This window comes from Mastomys coucha, unplaced genomic scaffold, assembly GCF_008632895.1.
Source record: "Mastomys coucha isolate ucsf_1 unplaced genomic scaffold, UCSF_Mcou_1 pScaffold21, whole genome shotgun sequence".
Lineage (NCBI taxonomy): Eukaryota > Metazoa > Chordata > Mammalia > Rodentia > Muridae > Mastomys > Mastomys coucha.
Window position 1 is genome coordinate 81722939 of NW_022196904.1, and position 13652 is coordinate 81736590.

The 13652-nt window shown below is 37.7% G+C and overlaps 1 protein-coding gene across 6 annotated transcripts in view; it reads right to left on the reverse strand.

The window, feature by feature from the left end:
* Positions 1-707: 707 nt before the first annotated feature.
* The window catches only part of Ddias (DNA damage induced apoptosis suppressor), a 24214-nt gene continuing 11269 nt past the window's right edge, over positions 708-13652 (reverse strand). For 5 of the 6 annotated variants that reach the window (XM_031387385.1, XM_031387387.1, XM_031387384.1 and 2 more), the window contains 3 exons: positions 5858-6019; positions 4961-5078; positions 708-3526 (listed from right to left, as the gene is read on the reverse strand). In XM_031387385.1, coding sequence (XP_031243245.1) covers positions 1220-3526; positions 4961-5078; positions 5858-6019 — 2587 coding nt within the window. In that variant the 3' untranslated portion in view covers positions 708-1219. Of the gene's footprint in view, positions 3527-4960; positions 5079-5857; positions 6020-10541; positions 10706-13652 lie in introns of those variants that run through there. The other variant, XM_031387389.1, reaches the window with a different exon arrangement.

The window sequence follows — 13652 nt, forward strand, 5'->3', positions numbered from 1 at the left end:
CTTTAGGATTAATAACTTTTTAGATAGCCTTGTGTTACAACCTAAGCCTAGCAGTTGTGCCCCCACCTCCCCTCTAAGACAGGGTTTCTATGTGTACTATCCTGGAACTTGCTCTGTAAAACCAGGCAGCTCTTGAACTCAGAGATCCACCTGTCTCTGTCTCTGAGTGCTGGGATTAAAGCTGTGTACCATTCCCACCCCAACCCCGAGGCTAACAAAGATATTTTAGTTTGTGTGAAAGGCCATGGTCCACGTTCCCGAGGACTGTAAAGGACAGAAAGCTGCTTTTGCAGTGGCATCAATGACTACAGACTCAGTTGAGAAAGGAACATAGAAGGCTTTGGTGACAAACCACCCCACCACCCACCCCCAAAATAGTAACAGCTTAGACAGGAAACCATGGAAGAGATCTCTTAAAAACTGTGATAAAGTTGCTAAGATGGAGCTCTCCACAACTGAGGGCTTCTGACAGTGGTGTGAGTGGGGAAAGACTACGTTTCCTTTAAGTGGAAGATGAGTGGGAGTGTGACCATGCTTCAGTCACAACACAAAGTGGACTTGTATTTTTTTTTTCTTCTATTTTTTTATGGGGCAGGGAGGCTAGGTCACAACGGTAGCAGGCAGACCTGGAAGGACTGGAAAGTGAGTGTGATCTAGGTGTATGGTGCGAAATTTCCACTCAATTAAAAATTATGACAAAAAAGATATTTTGGTTTGTAAAGACTTTACTTCTGGATGCGTATATTTTAACAAATACTTTTAAATACAAAATTAACATATTAATACAGTCAATGTATTGAAAAGTGCTCAGTTATATAAATCACAGTATTCTGGAGGAAAAAAGCCATGGTGGAAACCCTGAAAGATCCAACAGCATTCAGTACAGTCCATTCTCTATTAATGACTTTCTGTAAGTGTTCAAAATATAAAGACGGCTCTCTGTATCAGTGAAAGCAAAAATTTCCAAATAGTTCTGCCATTACTTAAAATTTTCTGGGAACTGGGTTCATATGACTTTATATGAAAATACTTTTGGTGACCAAGTGCTTTTTGTATCAGACACTAAAAGTATTATGAAAATGGAAGGCAGCTTCTATTTGACTTCTAGAAAGCCATCCCCAAATGGACTTTTCCTGTTTTGGCCTGATCATTTATAACCACACTTAGGACACTTTTGATTTTCCAACTATTGGTATAAATATAGTCTTTAACTTCTTAATTAAGTGTTGGTTTTATGTGTGACTTTTATCAGTTTCTTCCTGGGTAACTCTTTTTGGTCAGGGGAATAATGGACAGCAAGACATTTTCTTAAACACGTGACTCTGAATCCAAGAATATCTGAAATAAATACTTTCTTAGTGGTTGGGGGGACCCAGTCATCCACATCATTTTCAAGGCTCTCAGCAACAGGGCAGTGGCTGAAAATCTTTGGTTGCATCAAACTAGATATAACAGGACTTTGGAGTTTCTGGCTCGATGTTCTTACATTTTTGGGGCAGGTGGGGGTGGCTTGATATTTGCCAGTTAGAGGAGAAATTTTTGTGTTTTTATAATTAGCATTAAGATTTGAATATAAGGAAGGCAGAATTTTGGAAGTACCATTTAAGCCATGAATTCTTTGGTGGAAGCCTGCAACTGGAGTTGACTGTGAACATGGAACAAAGTCTTGGCTTTCCTCAAAATCACATTCTGAGTCTGACTGAGACCCTGGTCTTAGATACCTTGAGGGTGATATGCTTTGCAAGGACAGTATTTGTGAAGGCTGGCTGCAGTTCTCATTTCTAGGATAATTTTCTGTGCAAGGTGCTTCCAGTGGTAACAAAATATCCTGTGATACTTTGGTAATTTCTGTTCCAGTGTCTTTATCTTTCGCAATATAATCAAAAAGATCAGCAGAAGCATTGTAACTACCTTCATGATCAGAAGAACTGGGGGTTAAGTTATTACTGCTAGGGCTGTAAGGCATTTCTTTTGATGTATTTATACTTTTTGGGCTACCGCAAAGGGTCTCTAAAGGATATGTGAGTTCCCGGCATATTGTGAAATTGTCATCTTGCTTTTCCGGCCACCTATAATTCTGCTTATTTTCTAATTTGTGAAGATCAGAAACATCACTGTAATTTTTAGAACAGTTTTGTATTGACACTTTTCCTTTTGTTCCTGAATGTGATTCTTCTCCACATCCAGTAAAATAGCTGTTACTGAGATCAAAACAGTTACTTATTGAGGTACTGGGCCTGCGTGAAATTTCATTCCTTTGTTGCAGCATCCCACTAGGCCTTTTTTGGGTAATGGAGGTTTCCATATCTTTTGAAGATGTAAACAGAGCTGATGAGCAAGTATCTAGTAGAAAATACTCAGAGATACCACTTCTACTACTGCCTGTACAGACAGCCTCTTCTGTCTTGTCTGGTTTTGATTCTATTTGAATTTGAGGACTTGAATTCAACTTACAGTTGGAAAAGGTCTCTTTCCTAGAGTCTTCTTTCATCATTGCTTGTAATGATCTTAAGCCGAAAGGCAGTGTATTCAAGGCACTAGTATTTCTCCATGGAGTCAATGATAATCTGCTGTCCTTTTTGTGACATTTATCAATGCTATTCTCTATACTCTGTTTTCTATTCTTAGCATCTATCTCAGTTACAGCAATCTCACTTTCAATAACTGCTAGAAACTTGTTCAGGCTTTCAGAGAGTGGTAGATCATCCCAAATCAAGGAGTCAGAGTTCTGGGACGCACTTGCTGTTTCTTCGGGTTTCAGTGATGACAATGAAAATGCAGAAGACCTCCGTTGAAGGATGGGGGTAGTATTTACTTCATGATGCTGGTAACATGGGATATCACACTGGGAATAATCATTTTTTTCTGCTTTACTATAGCATTCTAAATTATGTTCCTCTAAGGGTTCTTGCATTTGTGAAGGGAAAAAATTAGAGTCAGACAGTCTACTTTCATGACAACTGTTGCAAACTGGACTAGGTAAACCTAATTCTTCACCCAATTTTCTTGATGTATTATTCTTGTCCATACAAGAAACAAGGCTCCATAAACTCTGAAGGGAATCATGGCAGTTCTTAGAACTAGTGGCCTCGGAAAAGGAGATGCAGCGTCTGTTTTGGTCAGGAGTACTACTGGCCATGATTTGTTCTGAAGCTGGAAAGTCATCATTAGTTGCTCCTTGTGAGTCAGTAGAAGTCAGTTCAAGAGACGGCTCCCAGAATCTGAAAAAATCCTCTTGGCTACTAGAGTCTGAAAACCAGGATGTATTCCCAGAGCCATGTATGCTGTTAAAATCGCTGTCTGAGGGATCTGAAGTGAGTGACTGGCTGCTATGTTCCTGAGAGCCACAGTGAAGTTTCTTGTGTAAAAGTGGATGCAAATAGTCAATGACAGTAAAGCCTGTAACATGTGGGCTAGGCAGAACAATCTGGGAAGCCACAAGTGTCCTGACTTCTCCTCTGTGCTTACAGCAAGGCTGCTGAAAGTTACTGGAATCTGAATCATGTCCACATACATCTCCAAAATTCTATGAAAGAAGTAAATGAATTTAAATGAGAACAAAGTAACTTTCTCTTGGCTCAGGAGGAAATGGGAATTTAAAGGTTAAGGGAGATATAATGATAATCCCTGTAACTCCAACCCCTTTACTATTACTGAAAGAATAACACATATCAAAGACTATGAACTTAGGCAGAGGCTTATCTTCAAATACTTGTTTCAGCAGTTACTAGGAATGCTGGGCCCTAGGTATGCTTCCTAACTCCTCCATACCTTATTTGTCTCATTTATGAAATTAACAATAATACAAGCACACAAAACTTAGCAAACAGTAGTTATTCTGTTATAAATGGTGGTACTATTATATTTGTGAAAGAAAGAACAGAAAAAGGGAACTCAATTATGTAATATTTTAACAAAGTAAAGTTCCTTAGCTCTTGGTTTATCTTTGTCTTTGGGTTTTCCTTAGTGCCCATTTGGTACTACTACATTTTCTCTATTACACCCCATTTAGAATATAATCAAATTTCCATCTGAATTTTTTAGTTTAGATCAGTTTGTTACTACTCCTTCAGAGTTAGTAGATTTTAAAACTTTCTACTGTTACGAATTTAAGTTAAGAACATTCTTCTGGGGCTGGAAAGATGACTCAATAATTAAGAGCATTGACTGTTCTTCTGAAGTTCAAATCCCAGCAACCACATGGTGGCTCACAACCATCCGTAATGAGATATGATGCCCTCTTCTGGTGAGTCTGAAGACAGCTACAGTGTACTTAGATATAATAATAAATAAATAAGTCTTTAAAAAAAAAAAAAGAACATTCTTCTGAATCTTTTCTTTTTGAGACAGGGCCTTATTCTGGCTGGCCTGGAACTTGCTTTGTAGACTAGGCTGGCCTTGAACTTAGATTCAACTAGCTCTGTCTCTTAAGTGCTGGGAGGAAAGGTATGCATCACCACAAAAGGCTTTAATCTATTTTAATGTTTTTAATCAATATTCAGATATTCACCTTTAAGGTTGTTTCTCTCCTTTTATATAAAGACATTAGGTATTAGGTAATTTATATAGAATTTAGAGTAAAAAAAGTAATTTTCCAAAACGCAACATCTAATAGTTTTTCTAATTCATAAAATTCCCTCTTTTAAAACTCTGAAAGCACTGAATTGAACCTATTTTTATAGTTTCAAATGCTTCATAAACAAGGCTCCATAAACTCTGAAGGGAATCATGGCAGTTCTTAGAACTAGTGGCCTCGGAAAAGGAGATGCAGTGTCTGTTTTGGTTAGGAGTACCATTGGCCATGATTTGTTCTGAAGCTGGAAAGTCATCATTAGTTGCTCCTTGTGAGTCAGTCTTTCCAGATTATAGGCTTTACTATCTGTGTAACTTCTAAAAACAACTTGGGAAATTACAATCACTTCAGTACGGAGGACAATCAAAAGAAAGATGCTTCAATTACCGTCACTCCGAATATAAAGCTTTGTCCAACAAAACACTTTTCTACTGCTGTGGTCAATAGGTTCTGAGTTCTACCACTGTCCAGAGTTTCTAGGCCTTTAGTAGAGTCCTCAAGGTACCTTTGAAAGAAAATAAAGTAGTAAGCTTTGAAATTTTACCTTGAAGTAAAATCAGAAGACACAATTATTTTCAAATATGCCATGAACCTTGTCAGTTACATACAGAGAAAAAAAAAAGTATGACCATTGCAATTTGTTCCTACAAGGTTCCTGCAGCACAAAAGGTGAAAAATATTTAAGCCAGCCTCCTAAACCCAACGTATCAAGTGTGAACAAACACCTGCAAGGTCTGGGGAGGAAGCTTAGTAGACTGGCACATGTAAAGTTTGCTGTTAGTTAAAAAACAAAAACAAAAAGGTAGATGCTTACTTAACCTTCAGAGCCCACAATTCTACTATGGAAAAGGAAAAGCAACTGTGGTCTTTGTGGTCCTCCTGGTGTCCCTTCCCTTCAGCTTTCCCTAATGTACAATGATATGAGCACATTTCTTCTGGAAAATGACTAGGTGAACAGGGAAGAAGGTTGACAATGAGAAAATATTTCACTTGTATGGATTCTTAAAGTCTCAAGGCTGTGATTAGGTCAAGCTCAAGGGATGAATCTGCAAAGTGTCTAACGTGGATCAGAGTTTTTATAATGTTTTAATTGCAGAAGTTACTCTGAACTTAAAACATGATTATATATTTTTGATTAAATTTTCTTTCCCAGTAGGTATCTTTTAAAGAAACTAATGGCCTGAGATAAAGGATTTCTTTTCAATAAATGACAAATACCCTCAATACTTGTATTTCCAAATACTATTAGCATGATGGACAAGCCTCAGGGTATAGAATATATACCTGTGTAAACCAGTGGCAGTAAGTCCAAAAAATGTATCTAAGCAGCTCCCAAATACAGTAATGACAAACAGTTTGTTGGATTCTGCCACTTTCAAGGACAGTTTGTATCTGTAATTGGTACTTCCAGCGTCACCAGTAGAGCCACATTTGGGACAAGTAAACCTAGAAAAGTGGGAGAGAAAGCAGAGTTGTTCATATTTAGAACAGTTTTTATAAAAATATTCCTAGTAAATTCAATTCTTCAATTCTTTATAGCTAACAAACAATCTTTTCTTCTCCCTCCTGAGAAAAGGTGCACCCCACTGTTATGTAGCTGGTGTCAGCCTGGAGCTCCTGAGATCCTTTCCCTCTCCCTCCAGGATGGGGACACATCCACGCACTACCACACCTCGGCTAATGAACTTCTTCATAGATTTAAGTAATATCAAACTGGAAATATACACCAAACTGCTAAGAAATTATGGGAAACAGAATAACAAAAGAATAACCATGAAAGAGTTATACACCAAGAATTCATTTGTATTTTTCTTAAAGTTCTGAAAATAATTAGTTTTTAAAAGATTTATTTTTCACTATGTATAGGTGTCTGTACCTGTATTGGGCATGTGAATACAGGTACCCTTTGAGAGCAGAGTTATTAGATGTCCTGGGGCCAGAGTTATGGCCTCTCCAACTCCTAAAAGTTACTCTAAATCAATCAGGATATGTTAAGAATATTAGATAATAAAAAAAACCACTTTAAAAGCATACAATGAAACTTGTTTTCAAGATAATATCCAATTATAGCCAAAGGGTAGTTTAAAACACACATCAATGTAAATCTCATGTTCTATACGGCTTGGTCTTGGGATAGTTACCAATGTCTAAAATCTTGAGGACCTTGCCTGTAAAACCCAATGCAGAGGTAAGACAAAACTAGACAAAAATTAAGTGAACACCCATGTGTTAGTCTTCCCCTTATTGCTGTAATTATTATAACTTCTACTTCTACTTATTTATATAATAGGCTTCTCTACCACTGAGCTATAGGCCTAGGTGCTTTATTTTCCTGCTTTAGTTTGCAATATCTTATAATTGTTACTTCTATTTTTTTATGTTCTGGAACACTGGCCCTTTAAACACAAGGTAATTGGAGCTATGAGGGGTCCCTTGAGCTCTACTGTCTGGCCCACAGCTCTGACCACCTTCCTGAGGACTGCCAGGCCCCAGGAACATCTTCCTTGCCAATCTGTTGCCTGGGGGGACCACCTGGGGCACAGCCAGCAGAAGTAAGCTTCATGCTGTCCCCCTGAGCTCCATCCTCCTGCCATCAGCTCTGCCTGCCTCCCAGGAGTAAGTACTGCCGGCAAAAGGAACATCTAGTCAATACCAGGGACAACCAGAAGGCTAATGACCTTTCTAAAAACACAATCAGGAAGAGCCAAAGCAATATGGCACCACCAGAGTCCAGCTTTCTTAGTAAAAGCCTTGGATATTCTTACAGAGCTGAAGCACAAGAAAATGACCTTAAATCCAATCTTACAAAGATAATAGAGGCCTTTAAAGAGGAAATGAATAAATCCCTTAAAGAAATACAAGAAAATACAATCACCCAGGTGAAGCAATGAATGAAACCATTCAAGACCTGAAAATGGTAATAGTACTAATAAAGAAAAGGGAATCCTAGAGATGGAAAATCTAGGGAAGAGAACTACAGACACAACCCTCAGCAATAGAACACAAGAGATGGAAGAGAATCTCAGGTATAGAATATACAATTGAGGAAACTAATACATCACTCAAAGAAAATGTTAAATATAAAATGTTCATGACACAAAACATCCAGGAAATCTGAGATAGTTGGAAAAGACCGCACATTAAAGATAACAGGAACAGAAGGAGAAGACTCGAGTTCTAAGGCCTAGAAAATAATTTTAACATAATCATATAAGAAAATATTCTGGGCTAAAGAGATGGCTCAGCAGTTAAGAGCACTGACTGCTCTTCGGAAGGTCCTGAGTTCAAATTCCAGCAACCACATGGTGGCTCACAGCTAACCCTAACAAGATCTGATGCCCTCTTCTGGGATGTATGAAGACAGCTACAGTGTACTTACATAGAATAAATAAATAGATCTTTAAAAAAAAAGTTGGATATTAAAAACCTTGTTAAAAAAAAAAAGAAAAAAAGAAAATATTCCCAACCTAAAGAAAGAGATGCCTATAAACATACAAGAAGCTTACAGAACATCAGATTGGACCAGAGAAAAAATTTCTCTTGCCACATATAACGAAAACAATAAATATACAAAGAAAGAATTTTAAAAGCTCCAAGGGAAAAAGGTCGAGTAACATATAAAGGCAGACCCATCAGAATTACACCTGATTTTCCAACAAAGACTCTAAAAGCAAGAGGGTGTGGGCAGATGTCTTGAAGACTCTAAGAGACCACAGATGTCAGCCTAGATTACTATACCCACCAAAGCTTTTAAACAATGTCTATCTACAAATCCAGCCATACAAAGATACTAGAAGGAAAACTCTAACCTAATGACACCTAGGAAAACACAGGAAATAAATAACTCTACACCAGCAAAACCAAAAGAAGGCACACACACACCCACACACCCACCCACACACACACACACACACACACACACACACACGAGCGCACGCACGCACACGCATGCACATACACACACGACCACCACCACCATCAATATAACAGGAATTAACAACCATTGGTTATTAATATCTCTCAATATCAATCAACATCATCTCTCAATTCCCCAATAAAAAGACATAGGCTAACAGAATGAATAAGCAAGATCCATCATTCTGCTGCATACAAGAAACACACCCCAGATAGACATTAACTCAGAGTAAAGGGCTGGGAAAAGGCTTTCCAAGCAAACGGACCCAACAAGCAAGCTGGAGTGGCCATTCTAATATCTAATAAAATAGACTTTCAACCAAAATTAATCAAAAGAGATGGGAAAAGATACTTCATACTTAAAGGAAAAACTTCATACTCATCTACCAAGGTATGTCTCAATTTTGAACATCTATACACCAAGTGCAAGGGCATCCACATTTGTAAAAGAAATATTACTAAAGGTTAAATCGCACACTGAATCTCACACCTTAATAGTGAAAGACTTCAGCATCCCACTCTTATCAATGGACAAGTTATCCAGACAGAAACTAAACAGAAAAATAACAAAACTAACAGATATTATAAATCAATATTGTGTATTCCACAAAATTTAAAAATCTAAATGAAATGGATAATTTTTCTTGATACTACTTATCCAAGTTAAGTCAGAATCAGGTAAACAATCAAAACAGTCCAACAACCCCTAAGGAATTAGAAGCAGTCATTAAGTCTCCCCCAAACAAACAAACAAATAAAAAAAGCCCAGGGCCAGATGGATTTTTTTTTGCAGAATTCTAGCAGACTTTCAAAGAGCTAAGATTAATACTCTACAAACTATTCTATAAAATAGAAACAAGAGGAACATTGCCAAACTTACTCTGTGAAGCCATAGTTACTCTGATAACTAACCACACAAAGATTCAACAAAGAAAGAGAATTTCTGTTATGAACACTGATGTAAAACTACTCAATAAAATGCTCATAAATCGAATCCATGAACACATCAAATACAACATCCACCATGATAAAGTGTGCTGTGTCCCAGGATGCAGGGATAATTCAATATATGCAAATCTATTAATGTAATCTACCAAACTGATAGAAAGAAGATCTTATGATTATCTAATTAGATACCAAAAAATCCTTTGACAAAATCTAACAGCCCTTCATGTTAGAAGTCTTGGAGAGATCAGGGATACAAGATACATACCTAAGCACAATAAAGGCAATATACAGCCAGCCAATAGCCAACATTAAATTAAATGGAGAGAAACTTAAAGCAATTCCAACAAAATTGGACAAGACTACCCACTTTCTCCATATCTATTCCATGTGGTACCTGAAGAATAAGACAAATAAAGGAGATCGGGGGAATACAAATTGGAAAGGAAGAAGTCAAAGTATCACTATTTGCAGATAATATGATAGTATATATAAGTGGCCCAAAAATTCTACCAGAGAACACCTTTAGCAACATGGCTGGATGCAAAATTAACTGAAAACAGAATAAAACAACAACAACAACAACAACAACAACAAACCCAATAGTTCTCCTTTATACAAATGATAAATGGCCTAAGAAAGAACTAAGAAAAACACCCTTCACAATAGCCACAAATAATATATCTTTGTGTAACTCTAATCAATCAAGTGAAAGACCTGTATGACAAGAACTTCAAGTCTCTGAAGAAAAAGAATTGAAGACGATATCAGAAGATGGAAAGATCTCCCATGCTCATGGATCAGTAGGATGACCATAGCAAAAATGGGGCCATTTTACCAAAAGCAATCTACAGATTCAATACAATTCCCCATCAAAATTCCCATATAATTCTTTACAGACCTTGAAAGAGTAATTCACAACTTCATATGGATAGCTAAAAAACCCAGGAGAGCTAAAGCAATCCTGTACAATAAAAGAATTTCTGGAAGTATCAACATTCCTGATTTCAAGCTGTAATTAGAACAACAGTAATAAAAACTGTATGGCATTGGCATAAAAAGACAGGTTATCAAAGAAATAGAGTTGAAGACCCAGAAATAAACTCACATGCCTATAGACTCTTGATTTTTGACAATGAAGGAACAAAGAAAGAATCTTCAACAAACGGTGCTGGTCTAATTGGATATCTGCATATAGATGAATGCAAAAAGATCCATATTTATTATTCTGTACAAAACTCAAATCCAAGTGTATTAAGAGACCTCAACATAAAACCAGACACTAAATCTAATAGAACAGAAAGTGGGGAATAATAGCCGTAAATGCATTGGTACAGGACATGACTTTCTGAATAGAACACCAACAGCTCAGGCACTAAGATCAACATGCAAAGGTAGGTTTTAGTGATACAGCTTTCTTTGAGTCATTTTTGCTGTCTCATCCATATTCCCCTAAGTTATCTCAGTAAAATCCACTGGCTCACCAAGCTGGACTTTTGTGGAGTCCTTACTTTGGTCTGCCACCAGTTCCCTATTTGGGCTGAGTAGACATTTGTTCAGGTCTCTCCAGGAATAACTGCCTCACAACAATCTATGATTCTCATTTTTCAGTCAGGCAAAGAAATGAGTGTGAGATAGATCTTAGATTAAAGGAGCTACTTATTTGCTCTATTAAGTTACCCAGGAGACAATCTGCATGTCTGACCTGGATATATTTATGACACATAGTATGGACAGCCTATGTGGCTAAATCTCTTATTTATAATTTTGGGACAGTAAACATTGTATGTTATACTGAATGTGCACGTACACACTTGGTAGCTAAGGACTTATATATAAAGGACTTAAGTAACTTCTATATGAATATATTTGTTTCATAGAACTCTTCCAGCTGAAATCCAACTTGGATTCCTAATACAAGGATGAAAATGCTAAAACTAAGGCAAGGTCTTCAGAGACTACCTACTATTAATTACACTTAGAGATACTTATGACTAGTACTCTCTCCCCAGAGTGTTTCCATGATATTGTAAGACTGAAAATTATACTTTCTGTGTTTGTATGTGTGGGGGTATCTCTGGAGGATAGAAGTTGCTTGCTGTTGGTGTCTTCCTCTATTGCTCCCTAAGTTAAGCCTTCAGGAGTACAGGGCCTGTTACTTGTCCTGGGAACAACATTTAAGATATGTTTGACCCCACAGCCACCAGGATGAGCTGCTTTTCTGATACCATGCCATCAAATTCATCGGCATTACATTTGATAAAGCCCTCTTTTTTGAAATGTTGATCTTTTGGTAACTAGGGAACTTGATCTTGACTTCATGCAGGGCCTCAATCACATGTTCCTTATTCTCCAGCTTGGTGTGAACATACATGACCTGGACAGTGTGAACCCTAGCCACTGTGCCTCAGGGCTTCCTCAATATACCTGTCTGGAGGCTAGACTGGGACAACATTGAGATAAGAGAATGACTATCAATGTCTTCAGGGTCCCTTAGGGAAACCTGCATAGGCAACTGGCTGCATACTCTCCCAAGGTTGCTTCTATGTAAGAGGAACACCTTATTTTGGTTTGAGATAAGAGTCTTTCACTGAATCTAGAATTCACTGATCAGCAATATTGCCCATGAGCAAGCTTCAGGCATCCTGTCTCTGCTTCCTTTGACTGGTACTACGGGCACACAATTGTTTTTTAAAAAGCATGGTGTGGGGTTCTGAACTCTGATCCTTGTATTCTAATGCTTGTACAGCAAATACTTTACTGAGTTGTCTCCTTAGCCCTTAGGATGTACTTGCAATATCTCTACTCTTTGATCTAGAAGATTAAAAGTTGTCTCCACCAAACACAAAACACCTACTATGGCTGTCATTGTTAAGGATCTGGGATTGAAATAGGAACTGCAGGGGCTATGGTAGGGGAACTCATTACAAACTTGGTAGCTAAAGTAGTGGCATAATGAAAAAGAAGAATTTCTGTATTCCATGTTGGATGATTTCTACTAAGGAAAAGGGAAAGCAGAAGTGAAAACAGAAAAGGTTAAGCATCCTACTTGAGTTTTGTGGTATTATCAATGTAATAAGAATAGGCACAGGAAAAAAAAAAAAAAAAAAAAAAAAAAAAGAATAGGCACAGGTTCCTTTCCAGCGAATTCCATTCCCACAGGTAAGGATCAGGTGCGATGGGGTTTTATGCATCTAAACAATCCAGTTGGAGCTCTTTTCCTGAGGTTTTAAGTGGGAATTTGAATATAAACTGCACTGATCAGGGGTAATATGATGAATATGAATGAGGACTAGAGTCACACTGTTTAGCCTTGAATGTTCTGTTCCTAACTAGCTGAGTGTGGAATTTGGGGCAAGTCGCTTAACTTTTCTAAGCTTTAATTGTCTACAAATTTGGTTATCAACAACAGCATCCGTTTCATAAAAGTCTCTGCAAAGTTTCTAGCATCATGCAAACATAAATGTACAAACTGGTAACACTAGTCTAAAGAGCTAACAGTGGTAGTATTATCCAAACCAAGGTTTTGTGAAAGATCATCTTTAAGTTAAATCCTTGGTCTGTTGGGTATGGTGATGGAGGCTTGTGATCCTAGTACTTGGGAAGCAGAGGCAAACGGATCACAAGTTCAAGGCCAGTTGGCTATATAGTGATACTCTAGCTCACTTGGAAAAGACCAAAGTTTAAAAATTATTTTACATCCATATATTACATCTGTTACTGATATTATGCAAATGTTCTGTGTATGTTATGTATATTAACCTACCTGATCCAAATAAAAATTCCAAGAGGTAGATGTTTTTGGTCCAGTTTTAGGCCCAAACTATGTAAGCGATTTGGGCAAGACTGCATAGCTATAACTAAGATGGTTGTGGATATGATGGCCAATGCTTATACTCTCCCTACTTGGGATGCTTACATAGAAGGACTGCTACAAGTTGAGGTTAGCGTGGGATATACAGTGAGTGTTAGGCCAACCTAGATCACAGAGTAAGACCTTCTCTTAATCTCTTAACATCCAAACAAAAGGGGGCAGGGGTCATATTAAACTCAAGCATTCTGGCTCCACCAAATAATGTTAACCATCATGACTTACTGCAATAGGAAAAGTATACTTGTAAAAGGTTTTCTGCCAGGCAGTGGTGGCGCACGCCTTTAATCCTAGCACTTGGGAGGCAGAGGCAGGCGAATTTCTGAGTTTGAGGCCAGCCTGGTCTAC